This window comes from Rhea pennata, chromosome 14, assembly GCF_028389875.1.
Source record: "Rhea pennata isolate bPtePen1 chromosome 14, bPtePen1.pri, whole genome shotgun sequence".
Taxonomy (NCBI): Eukaryota; Metazoa; Chordata; class Aves; order Rheiformes; family Rheidae; genus Rhea; species Rhea pennata.
Window position 1 is genome coordinate 5,695,944 of NC_084676.1, and position 17,019 is coordinate 5,712,962.

At 39.2% G+C, this 17,019-nt stretch overlaps 1 protein-coding gene across 1 annotated transcript in view; it reads right to left on the reverse strand.

Moving 5' to 3' along the window:
* Positions 1-483: 483 nt before the first annotated feature.
* The window catches only part of TENM2 (teneurin transmembrane protein 2), a 592,828-nt gene continuing 576,292 nt past the window's right edge, over positions 484-17,019 (reverse strand). The window contains exons 25-30 of the mRNA XM_062587647.1: positions 14,295-14,470; positions 12,476-12,711; positions 8,129-8,425; positions 5,675-7,289; positions 3,192-3,322; positions 484-2,160 (exon numbers count right to left, since the gene is read on the reverse strand). Coding sequence (XP_062443631.1) covers positions 1,399-2,160; positions 3,192-3,322; positions 5,675-7,289; positions 8,129-8,425; positions 12,476-12,711; positions 14,295-14,470 — 3,217 coding nt within the window. The 3' untranslated portion in view covers positions 484-1,398. The remainder of the gene's footprint in view (positions 2,161-3,191; positions 3,323-5,674; positions 7,290-8,128; positions 8,426-12,475; positions 12,712-14,294; positions 14,471-17,019) is intronic.

Consider the following 17,019-nt stretch of genomic DNA (forward strand, 5'->3'; position numbering starts at 1 on the left):
GGGGGTTGCTCCTCGGGAGGTGCAGGGAGGGAACTGCCACGAGCAGTTGTCAGTTTCTGTTGGGTCATCACCAGGGCTGCAGGTGACGGGTAACCGGGACTTTCCTTACCAGAGCTGAACGGAGACGCCTTCCGCAGAATCCACGGTGCAGTGACGGCACGTCTTGTCTATGTATAAGATGCTGTATGTATTAGATGACAGTGACAAACAAACCCTATTTTTTCCATATGTTAAAGATTTCACAATAGAAGACAATAATTCACAGGAGTTTTAGAGACTTTATTTATGTATAAACAATTTAAACACTTTGCCATAAATTATCTTTGCCTGTCTCTAGTCTTTGCTTAGCAGCAAATTAAAATTAATATAAAAACTCAATGAACAATTCATACATGTATATTACAAAAAAGTTCTTGTACCAAAGTTCTTATTAGACTCTTTTTTTTTTTTTTTTTTTTTTTTTTTTTTTTTTTTTGTGGTGACTGTAATGTGATTGTCTCAGTTTCTCGACCAAACAAACACACTAATAATTTTTAAATCTGAAACAGTGATTGTGCCTTCTGGCTGATGTATGTACAGGGTGATCTGACGTGGTGCCCATTTGCAATAGTGTAACACAATGCCCACAGCTCTACTGGAACTGATACCAACAAACTACTGAATCTAAACAGACTACACCCTGTAACTGTGTTATACTGTCCACAATGGAAATCTTCAAAGACAAACAGAGTATGAAATTTATTTGTAGTGATTTATAGCCACCGTTTCGAATGTAACTTTACACTCTGCCCTCTTTGAATAAGTTAAACTCCAGGCCAGACAAATGGAGGGTTGGAGTGCAAGTGCGGTTTTGTTATTTTTAAATATATTTTTCTTTACTATTTCCAGTGCGCTCCCACTTGCATTCTCATTTTCCTCCAGTTGCTACACACAAATCACCCCAAAGTCATGTTTTAAATGCACCTGTATTTTGCTTTAAATGAAAACCTCTTGGATATTTATCAAACAAGCAGTCTGAATCATTTGTGTTTCATCAGCTGGTTAGTGAAAGTGGCCCACTTGGATTTCTTAGTTTGCTCACGTGTGAATGGAGTGAGGTAATACAATATGAGGCCTTCTTTTTATTTTTCTTTAGACCCAGAACAAGTGGGTAATATTTCAGGGGTACTTTTTAATTTGTATGCTTAGAGTTTTCAGTCTGGCTTTAGTCCACTTCAGGATGTGGTTTTTAATCACTTGAACAGTAGCATTTAACTCAAAAAATATGAGCTTTTTGCCACTTACTATCCCAAAGTAGCTCAGCCTAGTGCCCCCATTTAGGTCTTCATCTCCTTAGGAGAGGAGATAACAGTTGTGACTACTGATTCATCCAGCAAAGGATGACAGCAGATTAATTTGTTACCTCTTTCCCATTTCATTCTGTCTTAAAAACTGGATGTTGCTGCTACTGTCTGCTAGCTCGGGGTACTGCTCCACGGGCAGGACATAATATCCCTCGTAACCTTGAACCCTTCCTGTGTTCAGAAGCTGCTGCTTCTCTCCGTCTGTCCATACGCGGCTGCCCTCTCTGCCATCCCGCGCCTTCTGCTGCTCCTTGGCCCAGGCGGCCCCCAGGGCTCGCTGCCGAGCCTGGTCCAGCACTCTCGCCTTTTCCTCGTCCAGCGTGTCCGGCGTTAGTCCGTAGCGGATGTTGAGCAGCAGGGTGGAATACTGAAATTCGATATTGGTAAACCTTCGAGTCCTTCCATTGATAAGGAGCGTCGGCTGGGAAACGGTGACGTTCACTCCACTGTCCAGCACCTTCCGCCCACTGGTCATCGCAAGGGTGAGGAGGTCGCTGTCGGCTGAGCCGATCTTGACGAAGTAATGCGTGTCCTTTCCCTCGATGCTGTAGTGCATTTTTTCCAGGTAGTGAGCACTGTTAAGGACAGAGGCAATTTTTCTGCTGTCGTCCGTTGCTATGCTGGAAATGCCAGTGGTTACACGGCCTTCCTTCACAGCAAACATGATTCCTTTCCCAATAATGGGAGTGGTTGTTGCAAACCAGTGGCCTGCTTTTTCTCTAATACTGGCATGTAATCTTTTAGATATGACTTGTCCCTCAAGAGCCATGAATGCTTGATTGTGTCTTTCTGTTGTCTGCTGAACTCCTGTAATGAGCTGAAAATAATAAAAAAGATACAGACCTTCTGAAAATACTGATTTCAGAGACCAGCGCTAATCTGTGTTTTGCTTTCTAAAGGAAAGCCATGCAGTAGAAATGCTAAGCTAGAGAAGGACCCCTCTCAGTTATCTGCCCAAGGACCATATCGCCTTCAGAATCGGGTAAAAACTCATTTGGCAAATTATTTTCTATTGACACTATCAGGTAAGATTTTTTTAATGTTCTCAGGAATCACCTTTTATAGCATATATGTATCACAAATCTCAGTCTTAGCTGTTTAGATGATGTCCTCCTTTACAAGAGTTAGACCCAGGTCTACCACAATTTTAATTGGCGTCTACAATATACAGAACCAATTTATGAAAAGATGGTACTTAATTACTGCACACTTCTGCCCACAAATTTCAACGAGTATATATGAATAAAATACTTGAAAGGAGATGAAATTGGTGTAGTATTCTTTTCAAGTATCTTAAAAGAGTGGGAATTCATTACAAAGGAGGAAGGCATACACCCGTTTCCCACGCTTTACCTGACAAGTGAGTATGAACACCATAATTGAAGGTAACTGTAGTAACAGAAGTAGCAAACCAAACCCTCCAACTATGAAAAACTTCACGCAAAAAATAACCTGCTTTCCTTTACAAGGTAGGGAGTAAAACCATTTGTTAACAGTACAAGTACCAACCTAGGTTTATTGCAATACATATGTTATCAGGATAACATTACCACAGGTACAACAGATGATAAATTACACTGCAAAGTTTCCTTTTGCCATTGTTAATCAAGTTACAACTTGTTAATCAAGCCAGAACTCAATAAAAGACAAACTAATGACATTGTAATTACAACAACAACGAAGGCTGGCAAAAACGGCATATGTTCATTAGTGTAAAATCTAGCTATACTCACTTCCATTTTACACTGAAATATATACGCTGCCTTCTACTACTGCTGCTGTAGAGCCAGTAATTCTATTCACAGTGACTCAAATTTATCAATAAAATAACTTCATAGTTCTGCCTACCTGTCCATTTTCACATGCTTGACTCTCAGACAACTCATACGGCGGTGACACAAAGTACATTTTTGCTCTAGGAAAACCAGGAATAATGTTGCTGAGCTGAAATCCAAACATCACCAACCAGCTTTTGACATCTAAAAATCAAAAGTAATCAGGCAAGTGAGAAATAAAAATGTATAATAAACATAAAGTTTAGGAAATCCATCCTCTAACTCTTTAATTTCAAGTAGCAACTGAACTTATAGTTTATATTACAGCATGGCAGTTTATAGAATTATACGATTCCATACTGAACAGACACAAGAAACATTACTTTAAATTTATCCTCAATAGTTCATCAGGGATATATCACCTCTTTCATACTTTTTTCCATTACGACATACGGATTATCCAAACATTTTACTGTACACAATACTTGTTCTCCATCTCTGACACCTTCCGCGGGAGTTAGTGCAACCCGCACACTGTATTGCAAAATGATGTTTGATTAGGTGAGCACTTCTAAGAACATTTGGAAAGTCCACTGGGAAAAGACATGGCTTCTTCTCCAGGTCCTACGCCTATTAGCATTCACCAAGTCTCTGGATCAGTCTCTCCATCAGACGCAGTGAGAGGCCAGACTCGTAATTCAGAGTCTAAATCTAGACACTGTTGCAGGCTCCCGCTGACGCCTTCTACCGCGCAGCGGCGTTGCACCCATGCCCTCCCTCATGCTTTGGGAAGGTCTTGCTCTTGCCTTGACCTGCACAACTCCGACTCAATTTCTAGTTGAAAAACAGCAAGCAATTTCCGCTACATTAGTAATGGTAATTCTCATTCAGCCGATATTAGGAACCAGTGATTTATCCTGGTTATTTAAAAGATGCTATCGAACCAAAAAAAGCCCATGACCGTGTTTAACATTTCTGCTTCCTGCTCCTCTTTTCTGGTTGTCATGGAGCTAGGCAGCATGTGGGCGCACGGGCACCTCTTACTTGATTTGGACCTATGTTGACGACCACTTTTCGTTCGAATTTTCTCTCCTGTCTTTTTTTAGTGGCGTCTCTCCTCTCTAGCCTATACCAGCTTCTGCTGCTTCCTCCTCTGAGCCGAACTCCACGTTCGAAAAGACAGAGGACTGCGGCCAAGCACTCCCAGGGCGAGGATGGCCGGCTGAGCTGACCCGCGCACTCGCCGCTCGGGCCGGCGAGCCCCCCAAATCCACAGCCGGAGCTGGCGGCTGGGGTTCTCCAGGGTGCGCTACAAATCCTTGTTTCCCATGGATTTTAGCAGAGGTAAAGTGTCATCATAAAAAAAAAAAAAAAAAGTCATACTGATTGGTTGTGGGTACTGGACAGCAAAAGGGGGAGGTCTTTTTTAGCTTTTATGCCACTAAAACAAGTAGTAAAATATTCTATTTCTAGGATGATATTTGGAAGTATCTCCCATTATACAGTGCCTAATATGTTTTCCCTTTGGATTTGGTCAGCACATAGCTCCAGCTCCTTTTTAAGGCTTCTATATATTTTATGGGGTAACGGTACCTCCTCCAAAATTTACTTCAGGCACCCTAATTCAGCACTGAAGAGCAGGACGTCTGTCCTAAGCAGTCCCCGTTTTTCTTTTCCAGCAGCAATCCACTCCTTTCAGCACAGCCCGGGAGTGGAGCAGTATCACAGGCTAACAGGAAACATGGATGGGGGGGGGGGAGAGACTTTTCTTTTCTTTTTAACTATGAAAATTAAACTGTCTGCCTAGTCACTTCTTGTGCCAGATAAACTATTTGGTCCATGGAGCAACAGAGATTCTCATCACTAATATAGTATTTTAACAGACTACAAGGTATGTGCTATAGTAAAATGCAAAATCTCAAAAACTAATGAAACTTGCTATCATTTTCTTTGAAGGAAATGCACATTTTTCTGGAAATTCAAATTACTGCTAAAATTATCATAAATAATTAATTCAAAATGATATCACTGCTCCAATTATTTTCCTCAAGACATGTTAATTACCTTTCTTTTAAAAAAACTGCTGACAGCTAGTTCAGCTGTGTGATCTTACTAAGTGAAAAATTCGTACTAATTAAGGAGAGGTTACAAATTTTAACCAAGTTCTAATGTACACAGTCAAAGCTAACTTATTGTTTCTCTTTTTCAGGTCTATGCATTCCACAAAATTTCTTTGTCTTTCAGGAGGAAGTCATTTTTGAAAAACATAAAGGTTTCTGTTTTAAAGCCCAAAGACTGTTTGCATATTAAAAACTGAATAAGGGAATGCCCCATTCTTTGTGTTTGCTCTTTTAGTGCCCTTCCTCTGGAGAGAAGCTGTACCGAAGATCACGGACAGCCAGCCCATTCCACAGGAAAAGGAAGAAAATGGCCAAAATGGGATCAGAGGATTCAGCAAACGTCTAGTAAGGAGAAGTCTGATTTATTTCATTTCCAAATTAACTTCCACACTACAGTGCTACTTACAAAAAAAAAAAAAAAGTAATGGAGTCTCACCTGTTACGTAATTTTTTAAATCCAGTTCGTTGCTGAGAGGGTTATTACTCTTGAACATGTACAGATTGAAAGGAGCAGGCTCCTTACCAACGTTTTTCCACATCGTGTAATCAGGAGATGTCCAGCGCCCAGCAAGGACATCATAGTCCCTTTGGGTAAAATGGACCAGTTTGGTTAAAGGATCATACAGCCCCCCGTGGAATCCAATAACCAGCTGGAAATCAGGGTTGGAGTCGTAATAGATCTCTCCATACGCCGTGTACTGAAGCTGCTTGATCATGAGGCCATTGATGCTGAATACAGCTAAGGGAGTGCCCGTGTTATCGGAGGCGACGTAATACTCTTCCCCACTGCTACTCTCCATCGCAAAGAGGTGGCCTTGCAGATCATAGTACAAGGAGGTAATTTCTGAATTGGAATGATTATAGACATGGGTTACTCTTGTTGGATTGTGGAGATCAGCATAAAAATATTGTAGATGATGCCCCAGGTTAGTCTTGCAGGAAGCTCTTCGGCCAAGTCCATCGTAACGGTATTGAACGTTCCAGCCGTTCGCTTTGTTGTAAGCTCTTGTCAAGAGTCCTTTGGAGTTGTACTCAAAGATGTCTGAGCCTCGCTGACACAAGAATCCATCATCATCGATTTTGTAAGGTATGTCACCCAGACGTGTAATCCTGTCTCTTAGATCGTAACGCAGAGGCATCAAGCGGACACTGTTTCCAGGATTCAGGAGATGAAGATTTCCATTTAGATCGTAACTATAACGCCAGGTTGGCCTATCGTTTACTGCAACACTTTGCAGTTGCCCATCTCCGTCATAATCATAGGTGTACTTGGTTGTGTTGGCATATGGGCCAAGTTTCAGTTCCCTTTTGGTCACCCTTCCCATGCTGTCATATTGTACAGTCATCCAGTACATTAGTGATCTGAACATTTCATACTGAACTTCCTTAATGCGTCCATGGGTATCAAAGTGCTTACTCAGTGTCATAACTGCTGTAGTAATGATTTGATTTATATCATAATAAATAACTCCAAATTTGCCAAAATGTTCTACTTTGCCTGAAATCTCATCATAACGGTAAAGATCAACTGGAAGAGGTGTCTCACTTATTACCGGTTTGATGCTTGCAATTCGAAAACTATTATCATGATATGTATAATCAAACCTTGCATTGACCATACCTTCTTCAGAGAATCTGTAGATTTGTTTGTCAACCAGAGGGCCAATTTTACGATAGCGGATTGTACAAGAAAATCCGCCACTTTGCAAGTTCACCATTTTTAGGACACCTGTAGTTTCATCATATCCAAAAGTAACTGCAGTACTGTCATAAACAATTTCAGATAATTTGGATAGCTTTCCATACTTGTAGAAGACTTCTCTACCAGTACCTAAAAACGATGTTTTCAAAATCCTCCCATCATCACTGTAATCAAAAATCACTGATGCATTGCTTTCAGGAGGATTATAAATATTTCTAATGTAGCCAATAGACGTGTGAGTTGACATGCTGTGCCGAGCAACACTAGGCATAGTAACAGCATGAAGTCGGTCTGAAGAATCGTACTCAAAGATGTATTGCCGTTGACTCTGAAGCAGTAGTACCATTGACTACAGAAAAAGAAAAAAGGTAATACATATTTACTGTCTTTCAGCATCTGACCTATGAGAAGGCACTTTAAAAAAGAAGAGTTTACTGAAGAGGCAGTACTGTTAAAATAATAAAAAGAGACATAAAGTCATCAGTTTGGGGCTAAAACTGCTCAGGAAAATGGACAGATTGTCAGATACGAGGATGTGCTTCTGCATAGAAATCAATATGCTGATGCTGAAAACAAAGTGTAGGGTATCAGTGTCTTGGCTACCCTCCTGTAAGTAGGATTTTTTTTTTCTTTTGAGATGCAGAGGAGTTAGATAAATGACCTGACCTCTATTTACTCTAGCAGTTGTAATTCATGACCATTACCGTGAAACATATGAAACCAAGCAGAGAATGACAACGCTGGCTTGCTTAAAGCAACAGATTCAAAGAAGGGAAGTGGAAAATGCTATGTGATTTTAAGTATTTAAGACAAAGTTTTATGATTGAAGTGTCTTAATTAGGCTAATTAAAATGCAATATCATATTTTCATTTGAGAAATAATGATTAGAAATGAATTACCTGTTTCCTCTTGAACCTTTTATCAGGTTTATCATGCATTTTTGGTTTCGGGGGAATATCAAAAGACAAGAACCATGAACAAAAAATTTCCTAATAAAACACTAGTCAACTTCAGTTGCCTAATTGAAACATATCAATATGCAAGATCAGGCACAAAAGGATTCCTGACAGCTGCAACACTTCAGATTTCAGATCATTTTTGTATGTGCTATGCACAGAGCCTAAAACGAAGCAGAGAGCTACTGCCTCTTTGTAGCTCATGTCAGAACTTAAAACAACATCACGTACTTTTTCGAGGTAGGTGTAACTCCAGACTTTCCCATCTGCAAACATGCGCGATATGATTCGGCCTTGCTTATCTATATCTGTTCGCTCGCTCATAGCACCCCGCTGCAGCCCAGCCAGTCGTCCGTTGAAGAAGTAAGACACGTTGACGGCAGCCAGGCCACTGCTGGGTAGCCAAAGGAAAGGACGTCCCAGCTGATCATAAATTATCCTCAGTGTAAATTTGCGGTGATCATCATAGATTTTTTCTGTGCGTATGTTCCGGTCGTAATCGATGGACAGTAAGTTCCTTCCATGGACCTATGGACACAAAAGAAGGCCATATTCAGCAACCAGTGAGCACTAAACCTGTAAGAATTTTCATGCTGAAAATAGTAAGCATAAAGGAGAACTAAATTTCCCCAAATTTTCAAAAAGTGTAGTCGATTTAGCCACCTGAAGTTCTATAGCTGCAACACTTTGCCTCTGAATTTCTTTCATTAACACTTTATTTATTTATTTTCCAAACATTCAGCAGATCCCTCAGCAACCTAATTATATGGGATGTGTCTGATTTCTTCTGTTTAGAAGTCTTGATCGTACAGGCTGGGAATTTTAGACTTCTAATGTTTTGCAAGATATCCTTCACAACAAGTGAGAACAAAAGTTCTAAATACTTAAGTAAAATGTTTTTTGCTTTTCATTTTTCGGGTAAAATTTCTAAATCAAAGTGTTTTAATTCCACAGTTGCCCTTTTTTTTTTTTTTTTTTTTTTAATACATGAGCAAAACAGAAAGAATGGAGTGTAAGAAATGCAGAGGTTTCCAGTGAAAATGCTGTAATAAGAGATACTTAACTATATTCACTGGAGGCTGAGCAACAGAATTCAGGCTAATGCTGTAATCTGATAAAGCTTCCTAAGCAATTTAATTGTAGATGCGTCATTAATAAAGTAGAAGCCTTCAAATTAGGTATCATTTGACAGCAATGACTACTTAGAAAATATTCATCAGTTTCTGGGAATTTGTTCTTCAGCTTATATTTTATAGTAGCTTTGATTAAGCAACATTTTCTGTTATCCAAAATTAAACTGCACATCAAACAATATGTAAATTAACCCTGAGCCTTTCTTGAAGACATAAAAGTTATTTTGAGATATTTTCACTGGCAGGGTAAACCCAATTCCCATCCCACCCTACTCCGCAGGAATTCAGTTATACAAAAAGCAATTTTAGAATTAATACAGTTTTGCGTTTATAAAGAAATAATTATTTTAAATTATCATTCATTATCCTTATCCTCAACTTTTCCATTAATAAAACTTAGCTCTTTAACACAGTTTTCTTTTCCTCAGTGGGCACTCATTATAAAAAGTTTTTTTCTGTAGGTTTTCCCAAAGGTTTTGCATTGGAAACTTTTCTCTCGATTCAAATTAGAGTATTTTTTTAAAACATCTTGGCAAAATAAATCATATTCTGCAATCCCATTTTAATGGGAATAAAACTATAGAAGCCAAACTCAACATCAGCACTTTCATAACTGGTTATTTTTGTTTTGTACATGCAAACTCAGTCTTGATGACAGAGACCTCAGAAGAGAGCTTCAGCTTCAGTCAGCTAACGATGAGCCTGAAAGATTATGATTTCCTAAGGATAGGCAAATTTTGAAAAAAAGGCGTTCAAAAAGATTGAAAGGGAACAATTAAAAAATTGTTTTTTAAGAACTTTTAAACCTTCATGAAGTGGTCAGGCTTCTTTGGGTTTTTTCCTCCCCCTACAGTAACTGCAATCTGCATGCAGAAAAGTCTGACTCTAGGTGTCCCCCTTTTATCTCAAAAGCTTTATTAAGGTTACTAGTTTTTTTGCCATACTGAAGTACTAGTTTTCTGAAATGATTACCCAGAAGAAGAGCTATGCACACACACAAACATTACTTGCAGAATAAAGAAGCACCTGCGTGGATAATTCAGTACCTTCAATTTTCGTTTGTAAAACAAGTAAAACCACAGAGTGTAATTGCAGTGTCATATTAATTATATAGAAACCCAAACAAAATGACTAACTCCCACTCTTCTTGAGAACACTAATAACACTATTACGAATATCATGACTGAAGATTATCTAGGAAGCTATTTCTCTTTTGTTCTGCTACCTACACGCACATCTGTTTTTTCCTTTTGCTGTCGCTGAACAAGTCGCAAGAGGGAAGAGCCCTTCTACGCAACGGATAAGGGTCTTGCAACAGAAACCACTGAAGTAATGTTCGAGTGCATCAAAAAAATCGTCAGTACGGAATTTTTATCAAGACTTTGTATGAAAATATTAGCAAGATGTTGAACATCCCACTCATAAAGTAGTAGGGGACAGTAAGTAGGTAAATGTAAAGGCACAGCACGGACGGGTGCAGAGGGGCAACACCGGTGACCGCGGCCAGCAGAGCAGGGGTTCGGGTGCCACACGGAAATGGGCTCAGCGCCCTCCAGGACACGCCTCTGTCGTGCCAGGTACTTTGCGTAAGTCTGTAACAGACTTACCCCGGTGTGCCACTTCTCACGCTGGTGTGCCTTTGTGTGTGGTGCTGGCAGTGAGAAAAGGTCCACATTTAAGCCAAGGAGATGCCCGTGATGTCTCGCTGCAAAGGGCAGAAAGCCCCAAGGACAGAGCGCTGCCACCCCCGGGGCGGGGGCTGCGCTTGCCCTCTGCTTGCCCTGCAGCTACTCGTAAGATGTGAAACCCAAGCAGTAACAACACCTTTTACTAATACTTGATCTTGAATTTGGGATTCAGTCAACAGCTCCGCATGCTTCCGCACCGGTCTTCAGGAAGCTGCGCTCGTCCCGCAGGAGCGCTGCCCGCCCCGCGCCCCAGCCGCCAGGGCCTCCCCGGCCAACCCAGGGCTCCGCTGCAGTCACTCAGCAGTTTATGAAGGTGAATCAGAATAAACGAGATGCAAATAAACTCTGTGCTTTCTCCCTCATTTTCAAATTTCATTTTCAGTCTGCTCAACCTGTTATAATCTCATAGTGATTTTCATTTAAAAGAGCTAAATGGATATGTGATTATTGTTACAGGAACTAACACCAGACAATTAAATGTTGAGGTGTTGCTAGATAAAGCAGTGTTTTGATTTGCATAAACACGATGCAAGAAAATCCATCTCAGGCAAGGTTTCGGCTCTCACGCGTTTAACTGCAGCTAATTACCACAAGTACTTCTATTAAGTTTTTACTAGTGAGAGTGAGGATTACAGAAATTTTATTTTAGGGTCCTATTTACTTCTATTTGGAACATCCAGTCAAGATGCAGAGCTGATCTATTTTCTACTTACAATCAACTTCTGCAGGTCAACATATCAAAAATCAATTACACAGCCATGAAATTTAGTCATTAAGGATTCGCTGCTAATCTCATTCCATTTTTTGTCTAACCTTCCCCCTCACAGCAATAGGTGCATACCATTCTGAGGATTTGGGAGAATAAGGAAAGACTTTTGTTGTTCATTCAATGTCATGAATTAGATATTAAGCAATAGGCAAGTAACAAAAATTAAACCCCCTGATTATTTTTTTGTAAATTGCTAAGTAGTTGATTACATACATTGCATTTAATATGATCACCTTGAACACACAAAGCTTTCCCTCATGTCCACAAATGTTGAGAGAATTATGAAAAGAACCAGGACTTGGATCAGCCCTATGGATTTATTCTGTCCAGTATCTCAAAGCCCTTTCCCATCTGCACATACTGAAGCAACTAGTGAAAATGTCTGTATCTAAGAGGTGAAAAATAGCCTAATAAGCATTGAGAGGGATTAACCTGGATGCAGCTGATCTTCAGTTTGGCAAGGGATGGACTAAATGACCTGGGAGTTTTTCTTATCCTATGATTATGATTCTGTAATTATGGCAATTGTTTTGCAAACATGTTATTTGGGAGCGGAAATAATACCTGTCTCACTGACACTGCAGGGGAAATTTAGGTAAGTAGAATGTAATCACTCACACTCTAATTGTATTTGCTTCACAGGTTTAACTGCGGTAAGTACACCACAGAAGTCATATAAACGATGCATGGTCAGTTTTGTTTTGTCTTGTTTTTTTCCCTGCCACTTCATAAGCAGAGGGACTTACAGTAATATTCTGTGTATTTTTTCTTTTAACAAACGTTTTGTAATAAAACTTTTACAGTTGATGACAGTAGATGATTCCATATACTTAACTGGCCTCTCAAATAAAGAAAAGATTGTCACACCAAAGAAAATCTGAGTTGCACATTTTTAAGAAGTAAAAATAGAAGAGACATGTCCTTCAAAATGGCAAGCTGTCTGCACACACAAGAAAAGATCATTATTGTTATGACAGGTTCTACTTACCCTGAGCTTTCTTCCAAACACGGTCACTTTGCCTTTAATCTGTTCTTTCCTCAGACGCCATTCAATTGAGTTTAAACCATTTTCCATTGGTAGAGAAATATTACATCGTCCTATGGTGGGGGTTACAGTCCCAGCCAGGACATGAGGTTCACTGTGAAAGCTAATACTCATGCCATTGGCATACATCACTCTCAAAGTACCATTATTACAGAGCTGGTAGCTGTTCCTCACTTGATCTACAGCAATAATGAAAAGAAAATAATTTAGCTACTCCAGTCATAAAGAAAACAGATAGCTTAATTTGATCGTTTTTTTATTGCACTCCTGTTGATGTTAAATGAAGTCAGTCTGCAATTACCACTTACGTGGTACTATGGTGGAAATTACAGATGTTACTGATTCATGTAAAGAACAGTAGTGCAAAAGTGAGCCTGCAGAGCTTGCAGAGAGATACTATGTTTATTCCATTATGCTTTGCCTTTAGTCTTAATTGCAAATCAAAATGCACACTGATATATTTCAACCACATAGTTTATTTCTAACACGAACAAAATCTCCTGAAAACTGAACTGCTGGATAAACAACAAACATTAAATTCTAGGATAAAAGGAAGAAAAAAGGGACTGTTGGCTTCTTTTTGAGTATGAACAAGTAAGCCCCTCTTCTTTTTCTGTCTCAGTTTAAAATCTGTCTCCCAGCAGATGCATGGTTTAGAATTATAGTTTAGCTTTAAATCCTCAAGGTGTGAAGCTCCAACAATACTAGCTGGCGGCCACAGTCCTTTCCTTGGATGTCATTCTTCATTCTACCACAAAAGAACTGTACTAGCTGATCACACACCTGGCCTTTTTGCTTTCTGATAAAAGTTACAAAAATAGACCGGCACTTTTATGGCCGTGCTATTCTCCAACTCTTTGACGCAGCCAAGTACATCCTGGGACAATCAGGATGGAGCGCTGCAGCGTGCCGCTGTCATCAAAACATCAATATTTGTCTGACAAAAGGACAGCATCTCCATAATTAATCATCTGGTATAAGAGAAATAAAGTCTTCGTAACCAGGCATGTCATGGTATAATAGTCTATAAATGCTGGCATTTATATCAGGAAAAGACTATTGTTCACTGATGATATTCTTATTCCAGTGACATTGTATCTTAATTAAAAAGCCACATCATTCACCAAATTCCTTGCAATCTATCTCTGATAACTGGGGCTGTTCTCACTGCATCAGATACAGTGCTTGGGCTGTGCTGGAAAGCTCTACACAAACATTTAACCATTTTCCTGCTCATCTCTCCAGCCATGCTCAGGCATGTTCCCTGATGTGCTACTTGTGGCACAAGTTCATCCTCTGCTCTCTTTGTTTTACATTTCACTCAAATGGTTAGTGTACACATTTGGAAAATTTCACTTCTAATAGTAAGAGAAGGCTACCTGAGCCTCTTTCTCCACTCGCATTTTACACAGATAGCCCACATTCATCAGTCATACTGCATCTTTCTGACAGCGAGGTCAGAACTGATTTTGCGCTGAAGTGCAGAGAAATGTGCAAGTGGGTAAACTGAACGTGATACAAGAGGCAACTGCAGAACTAACTTACACCAGCAGATAACAACCGTATGTATCTGACACACAGTATTATTTTGGAATATTTCTTACCTGTCATCTAAGAGTGAGTTTTATGGGAGTTTTTCTTGCAAATCTTACACTTTCCCTGCCCCTGCTCATAGCTGTACTAATGAGAGGAATCTTTTGAGAACTGCTTTCACAAATTATGTGTGTGGTTGGGAGATGTGCTGAAAAGTGCACTTTGGTACCTTGAACAACTGTATAGGAAGCCTCCACAGAGGAGAGATTTGTGATGACCGTGACATCGTCATCCCGATTAGAGTTCTCAATGTCGATGGTAATAGACTTTTCCATTTCTCGATGAAGGCTAGTTACCACTCCAGTGGGACGTGTTACATTGGTCAGGCGCCCTTCATGATCATAGCTAACAGAAAAGTTAGTGAGAGCAAAAAAGCATGAGGAGATAGATATATATAGATATATGTATATATTCATTTTTCTACTCAATGTATTAATAATGCACCAAATTTTTCCAAAAAAATAAAATGAAAGAGCATCCTGGCCATACTTATTCCTCTTTTGTTGAAGAAGATATGATGATAAAATAATAATTTTCAGAGATCCTAATCTCAGCTATACCAGTGCAAATCCAGGCTAGCATCTTTTTGAAGCAATTAAGTTATTGATGCATATACAGAGTCGTATTTGGTTCAACCAAGTATAATTATAACTGATCTGTATTTTAGGAGTTGCATTTTACTCTAAGTAAGTTGAAACACAGTGATACTAAAACACACTACTGTATACTTGCAAATGCATACTCAGTGGAAACTACTAAGTATGGTTTAAAGCGACATACCAAGGAATAAACTTGCCATAAGAGATTAAAAAAGACATCAGCCCGACAACATAACAACTTCATTTTAGTCTTATCTATGGCATTTCACTACATTTTGGGTCAATCTTTCGCTCATAAAGATGAATGATGAGAAGTTAAAGCACAGGACAACTTGATGTTGCACGAAAGGCAGCAGTCAGCACTTAAAATACACCTTAGAAGATTAATCTACTGCTCCAGAAGCACAAAAATAAAAACAATTAAAAAATGGCTGTTCATGAGTTTACTGCATCTCAGAGCAGCTGTTATGTTTATTTAGAGGTTTAAAGCTGGGAGGGGGAAATGCTGACTGAAATTAAATCACACTGTTTCTCCATTTCCTTTTGTAGTCTATATTTCTGTGGACATATATACTAACGAAGCAATCCCGTGGATCTTGAGGGCAAGAAATATGGACCTGAAACACGAAATTGATATTTTGCTCTGCCACTCAAGGTGACAAGTCTCTCCTTGTGCAAGAGTTTCCCACTCAACCACTACTGAAGCACGTGCACTTCCAAACAGCAGAGTGGCAAGAAAAAACGTTCGATGTAGATTAAAGGAAAGGATTAGGTAGCGACTGAAACCAACTGGTCATCCTTAGAATGTGGAAATCCAGCAAAAGGGAAGCCTGCAAGAGAACCGACCAATCAATTGAGCTGCCTGAGTATAACAGAAAAGTAGTATCACAAAGCTAGATAATTTTCTTGCATTTTTGTGTTTAGCTCCAACAGTGAGAATAATTTCATCGCTTTCGATATGACTTTTTACAAAGAAAAGTTGTTAACAAACCTCAAAGTAGGACACTCGGAGTGTAGAGTATATCTCCAAAATTAATATACAAAATAGGTTCCTCGGTTGATACAAATAGAAAATAGGCATTACGGATGGCTGCAGCCATTCAACTGAATTTTGGAGAGGAAGGAAAAAACAGTCACCTGTGGACCAAAAAATCTTACCAGAACCAATGGAAGTAGACAAAGAAGTGAATCAACAACAGAAAGCCAACAGGCACCAGTGATGTGTTCATTTACGCAGTTTAGACAAAATAAAGATTAAGTGGTATGTTTTTTCTTAATAAAAGTCACACATTTCTGCCCATTAGGACATACTAAGAACTTTTTGAGAATATCAACAAGATACTGGTTAAATGACAGTATCTTGTACTTTGTGAAAGGGTTTTGGGTTAAGCCTATAGAAAGGTCTTCACAAAAAGTAATGAAAACTACCGATAATGCATAGATGAGGGAGGAAGTTGGTCCAGCCAAATGTCCACCTAGAAAGGAAAAGGAAAGGCACAAAAAATGGACAGTTTTGATAATCTAAAAGATTAATAATGAGATATACTCTAAGATTCTATATGTGGACTATATTTATGGTTAGTGATATTTATGTTTAGTGATCATTGGGGGGACTCAGAAATACTTTGGTGCCAAATATTACAGAAGATACAATGTTATCTAAGGCGTAACTCAGAAAGTCTGTAAGCTACTTCAGAGTGACCATGCAGAACTCAGTGAAAATTCAGAATAACAGCAAGTGAAATTCCCCATCAGTAAGTATATGTTAGGTAATGCAAATGAGAGAGAGCAATTTAAACTACTCATTCACATTGTTGATTTTTTAATTAACTCAGGAAAAAGTCCTGGGGATTGCTGTGGGCTACTTACTGAAAATATCTGTTCAAAGTGTAAAGGCAGTATAAAAAGTAAATATGTATTAGGATGTACAGAGACTGGAACAGAAAAAATGAAGATTTAGATCTAGTACCATTTCCGTAAGTCAATGTTTTGCTCCCCCTGCCCTGTCCCCTCCATGCAGCACGCTTCCCAGTGCAGTCACGCTATTTGAAAAAGGAAATGGCAGATATTAAAAGGGTTTATTACCAACGGATGGACGTGCTCAAAGTGATATGCACACAAATGCTCTCCATATAAAGATCTGCAGACTGTTTAGTTTATGAGCTAGAGACATAAAAAAATTTACTACTTAAACAATACATACATGCTGCAATACCAACATATAAAGAAGGCATTTCTATTTAAACCGTTGCACCAGAAAAGTCCTATTTTTAAAAGCCTTTAAAGGCAAAAAAT